Raw genomic sequence first — 5,942 nt, forward strand, 5'->3', positions numbered from 1 at the left:
TACTGGTCTTTCAGTTCCCCGTAGCATAGAGTCCCCAATGACAACCACTCTGCGCTTCTTGGGGGGGGTGCTGATTTGTTGCTTCTTGGGTTGGTGTCGTCTGCCGGGTCTCCTGGATATCTCCTCCTCAGTTCCATTGGTGGCTCTTTCCTGTAGTGGCTGAAATCTGTTGCTCAAGGTGGTCTGTGGTGTCGATGTGATGTTGCTGTGCTTGCTTGTAGAGAACCAAGAGGAGGACAACCTTCTGTGTTTGCTTGCCGAGGTGACTAGTTGCCAAGTGTCATCGCCTCGAGTCTCTTCTTGTACCCCATTATACCTGCAACCGCCAGACATGAGAAACCCCACCCTCCCCATTACACCTGCAACTGCCAGCCGTGAGAAACCCCACCTTCCCACATTACACCTGCAACGCCAGCCATGAGAAATGCCACCCTCCCCATTACACCTGCAACTGCCAGCTGTGAGAAACCCTCCCCTCCCCCATTACACCTGCAACTGCCAGCCGTGAGAAACCCCACCTTCCCACATTACACCTGCAACGCCAGCCGTGAGAAACCCCACCCTCCCACATTACACCTGCAACTGCCAGCTGTGAGAAACCCTCCCCTCCCCCATTACACCTGCAACGCCAGTCATGAGAAATGCCACCCTCTCCCAATACACATTCTTCCACAGCATTGGATGTACATGTTATAGCTGAGGCAATGCTCATGTGTTCTGTGGTGTCTGTTCCCTCATTGTGGTAGCATATGGCAGTGCTTGAAAAAGGGAGCTGCACTAATGACCCTCTTCTTCCAGGGGCAGCCCCATAATAAGGCCAACTGAGGCAGTGGCCTCAGGTGGCACTGTTGAGAGAGTGGCATTTTGCTGCTGATTGACTCTCTCTGCTGCTCCCCTTCCTGACACCTAATGCTTTCACCTTTCTCCCCCCCCAAATCGTCATTTTTCCCATTCCACTCCCATCCCTCCCCCAGCATCTACCTTCAATTTGTCATAAAAGTTGCTGGATGGCGGTAGCTATTTACAGAGCTACCATGCTGCTGGTCCCAGAGTCTTTTCTCCACTGCGGCCCACCCTCTCTGACAACTTCCTGTTTCCACTAGGGCAGGCCACAGTGGAGAGAAGATGCCGTGACCGGAAGCAGGGTAGCTCTGTCAATAGCTACCACCGCCCGGCAACCTATATGACAAATTGAAGGTAAATGCGAGGGGGGGGGAAGTGGAATGGGAAAAATGCTGATTGAGGGGGAGAAGGGTGAAAGCGGAAAGCCTAATAGTTGGGGCAGTCCTTTTCCCACCCCCATTTTGGATGCTCAGGGGGAGCACCAGCTGAGAGGTGGGGTGGCAGCTCATCTCTCACCTCAGGCAGTACATTGCCATGAGATGCTTCTGTCTTCTTCAAGTGCTCAATCTGCATTGGGTGGGGGGAGGGGGGAAGGGAAGAGATTGACTTACAAAAGTTCTTTCTGTAATCTTGCTGCGTCCACAGTAGACTCTGGGGAATGGCAGTGGTCATTGCATGCTTATATGCTCAGCCTCTCGGTGATATCTTCTGGGAGTCCTATGTACAGTACATACAGTACGTGGCATATCCATGGCATGTATCTTTGGTTTTGTAACAAAAACCTTCCCTACAACATGCTCGGTGAACATATATGCTACTCCCTTCACCTTTCCTTCCCTGCATCTCCAGGGTGCTCTTTCTTCCTTCCCCCCTTCAGGTTGACAACCTTCCTTCTGCTCCCACATTTTCACCCTCCTCCTGTGAACTACTGGACCAGTGCTGTGTTTCATAATCTCTGTAACTGAAAGGGATGTCTGGGCATGGTAATGGCTAGTGGACCAGACAAATGGCTGACATCAGACATCCAGGTCCTGGACCTCATCCTTCACAGAGCGGTAGATAAAGAATAACGAGTCATACTTTGCATGCTTACTCCCTTTTTATTTATTTACGCAAATACACAAAATGTGGTGATTTCCAGCTATGCTGATCTCATCAGGCATTCCTTGGTGACCTGACTTGATCTGTGCTGAAAACTATCTTACAAAAGTGGAGCAGTGTACTCATTTGATTCTGTTATGTCCTTCTGCCTTCATAGTATTGTTGCATCAGCAGATGTTTTATCAGGGAATGTGCTTTATGAAACTGATAAGATTCCCAACATAAAAGCAACTTCTTTAGATTTTGTTATGTAGCAATAAGACTGAATAGGATTTTGTTTTCATTAGTGCTAATATGATGTTCTTGTGTTTTCAGATACTCCTAATATACTCTACACCTCTAGGACTAGCTCTTCAGATGTTCAGCAGTCTGCTGATGGTCTATGCCCTGTTTCCTCGGTTCATACCTTGTGAGGACACCCAAAATTCCACTAAGGTAGACTGTAGCCAGCGAAACTTTACTTACATCCCTGTTATACAGTTTGTGAATGTTACACATCTGTACCTAGTCAAGAACAACCTTGTAAATATAGCAAATGACTCTTTTTCTGGGGTTCCAAACCTACTTCTCTTGAATATAAGTTGGAACTGTGCACCTGGCAAACTACGGACAGACAAAGAGCCCTGTAACTTAGCGATTGACCAAGGTGCTTTTGTTAAACTTCAACATTTGACGTATCTGAGCCTGGCAGCCAATAGCTTGAAAACCATCCCTCTACTACCTTCTAGTCTATGGGAGCTCAATTTGGAACTGAATAATATTCTTGTGATAGGAAATCAGAACCTATCAGGGCTCACTTTTCTAAAGAGTTTATATCTTGGTATGAACTGCTATTATCGTAACCCATGTAACTCGTCACTTAGACTCATGGAGGATGTGTTCAAAGGCACACAGTCCTTGAAACTCCTCTCATTAAAATTCAACAATCTCACTGCAGTACCTTGCTGCCTTCCATCATCTCTGGAGAGCCTGGACTTGGCAGAAAATAAGATCTCGGAGATAAAGAGAGGAGACTTTTCTAATCTCAAATATCTAAAATTTCTAGACTTACAATGGAATTGTCAGCGGTGTGACCATGCAGCCCAGCCCTGCTTTCCCTGTCAGAACAACTCCTCACTACAGTTGAACCCAAATGCCTTTGATCCCCTTGAAAATCTAACACACTTGAGCCTCCGGGGAAATTCTTTATACGATTTGAAAGACAGTTTCTTTAGCAACTTAACCAGTTTAAGATATCTGGATCTCTCTGACAACTTTCTGTTCTTTGTCATTGAGAATGGAACCTTTTTCTCCAAGCTCACCAAGGTGGAGGAACTTAATCTGCAATATAATTACCAGCCTTTTATTACTGTCGAAAGACTGACCATTTCACCAAATATATCCATAATGCAAGCTCTAAAAAAGATATGTATCAATGGATATTTCTTCAGAAATCTGGATGAAAAGGGAATTGAGCCTCTTCTAAGACTTCCCAACTTGGAAATAATCACCTTTCGAACAAATTTTATTAAACAAGTTAACCTGACTGTTTTTTCAAGCCATCAAGGACTCAAGTATGTTGACTTGTCTGAAAACAGCTTAACATTCCCCCAGCACTGTAGGAGATCCCAAGTTAACAGACAAATCTTTTCACGGAGTCTTTCTGAAGATCCAGTGTTAGATGGACATCTCCATTACAGGGAGAAAGCAAGAGGTTCTGATAATTATGTTGGCGGCATTAATTTCAACTTTCCTTCTTGCCAAAAGTATAATAAGACACTTGATTTATCATTCAATAACATTCAGAGCATTGAACCAAAAGACTTCCAAGGATTAGAGCATATTGAATGCTTAAATATAAGTTACAATTACATCAATCAGCGTTTGAATGGAACTCAGTTTTCACATATGACGTCCCTGAAACTCTTAGATTTGTCCTATAACAGGTTTGATCTGTACGAAAAAGATGCTTTCAGTGAGATCCTCAAATTGGAGGTGTTATATCTAAATAATAATGCATACCACTTTATGATAAAGGGCATCGGACATAACTTTGAGTTCCTTAAAAGTATGAAATCCTTGAAAGTTCTGAGCTTGTCCTATAACAATATAGGTATGAGGATATCAAAAGAGCTAAATAGCCAGTCACTTAAGATTTTGATCTTCAGGGGTAACAGACTGGACATTTTATGGCAGAGTGGAAGAGACACTTATGTAAACATTTTCACAAACCTTCCAAATATTACATTCTTGGATATTTCTTATAATCAGATCAGCTTCATACCAATTGCTGTCTTTGAAACTTTGCCAATGCATTTGGAAAAATGGTACATTAACAATAACCAGCTGCATTTCTTCCATTGGGAGAAATTGATCACTTTAACAGAATTACAAGTGCTAGACCTGAGTTCAAATGTCTTAGAACATTTACCCCAAACTCACGTCTTTTGTGGTACAAACTTAACATTTCTCAATTTGGCATACAATAAAATCAGCTCTCTAAACAAAGCTTTTTTTTCCCATTTCAGATCGCTGAAACATCTGATTTTAAGCCACAATCAAATAAGGCTGATAGATGAAAGCAGCTTTTCTGACATATTTTTGCAGAGCCTAAAAATATTAGATGTGAGTGACAATCCACTACAGTGTACCTGTGATGCATACTGGTTCTTACGTTTTTTAAAGACTACCCCAATCTATGTAAACCGCCTTTCTACTAATATGATATGTGACATACCAGAATCCAAACATGGACAACTTCTTCTCTTCACAGATTTTCATTCTTGCCAGGATATTAATGGCCACCTGGCATTCATTTGCACAGCACTGATGGTGACCTTTGCCACACTCCTTCCAATCCTGAAGAAGTTGTTTGGTTGGGATATCTGGTACACTACTCATTTTTTACATGCAACAATCAGAAAAGACTATTCTACACTCCCAACTGTCTATAGTGATAAATATGATGCATACATTGCTTTTGATACCCAGGACAACGCCGTCAGTGATTGGGTCTATAATGAGCTTGTGGTCCATCTTGAGGAAAAAGGACGGCAACATGTTAAGCTCTGTTTAGAAGAACGGGACTGGACTGTTGGCAAATCAAAGATTGAGAATCTTTATGAAGCAATATACAAGAGCAAAAAGACCATCTTGATCCTCACTAGGGATGGATTTGCTTGTGGTCTTCTGAGACATGTGTTTTTCTTGACACAGCAGAGACTACTGGATGAGAAGGTAGACGTAGTTATTCTGGTGATTTTGGATAAAAGAATGAAGATGTCACAATACATACTTTCACGGAAGAGACTATGTCAGAGATCAGTACTTTACTGGCCCACTAACCCGAAAGCTCAGCCTTTCTTCTGGTACAGCATGCACAAGCTGCTTTCTCAAAATAGCCTGAAATACTATAATTCTCATCTCAAAAAGTGCATTGACAGTCAGTAACCATTCATGCTAGGGAATGTTGCTAGGTTTTGAGGTTTTCCCAGGTACTAGTGACCTGGATTGGCTACTGGGCTAGAAAATTCGAGAATGACACAGTGACAGAATTCGTCACCGTTCCCATCCCCACAGATAACCGCAGGAAACTATCCCGTCTCATTTTCTAGCGTCTATCTCAACCTCAGTCCTTCTACACCAGCATTCTTCAATGCAAGGCTTGAGGGTCAATGGCTGAGCCCATTCATACTCTGATTCTTATGTGAGCCAAGTATAAGGTAATGAAGCCATTGTGACATCATTGATAACCTTGGCTCTTATTAAGAACATAAGAATTGCCGCTGCTGGGTCAGACCAGTGGCCAATCATGCCCAACAGTCCACTCCCATGGCGATCATTAGGTCAAAGACCAGTGCCCTGAGTCTAGCCTTACCTGTGTACATTCTGGTTCAGAAGGAACTTGTCTAACTTTGTCTTGAATCCCTAGAGGGTGTTTTCCCCTATAACAGCCTCTGGAAGAGCGTTCCAGTTTTCCCACTACTCTCTGGGTGAAGAAGAACTTCCTTACGTTTGTA

General features: G+C 43.3%; 1 protein-coding gene across 1 annotated transcript; it reads left to right on the forward strand.

The window, feature by feature from the left end:
• The first annotated feature begins 2,238 nt into the window (after nt 1–2,238).
• Nucleotides 2,239–5,373, forward strand: LOC117351405 (toll-like receptor 7). The gene has a single exon (XM_033926634.1). The coding sequence runs from the start codon at nt 2,239–2,241 to the stop codon at nt 5,371–5,373; it is 3,135 nt and encodes a 1,044-aa protein (XP_033782525.1).
• Nucleotides 5,374–5,942: the final 569 nt, after the last annotated feature.

This window comes from Geotrypetes seraphini, chromosome 17 (assembly GCF_902459505.1).
Source record: "Geotrypetes seraphini chromosome 17, aGeoSer1.1, whole genome shotgun sequence".
Taxonomy (NCBI): Eukaryota; Metazoa; Chordata; class Amphibia; order Gymnophiona; family Dermophiidae; genus Geotrypetes; species Geotrypetes seraphini.

What these genes read in the sequence shown, in the direction of transcription:
- LOC117351405 (XM_033926634.1), top strand. Translation starts at nt 2,239, where the DNA reads ATGATGTTCTTGTGTTTTCAGATACTCCTAATATACTCTACACCTCTA.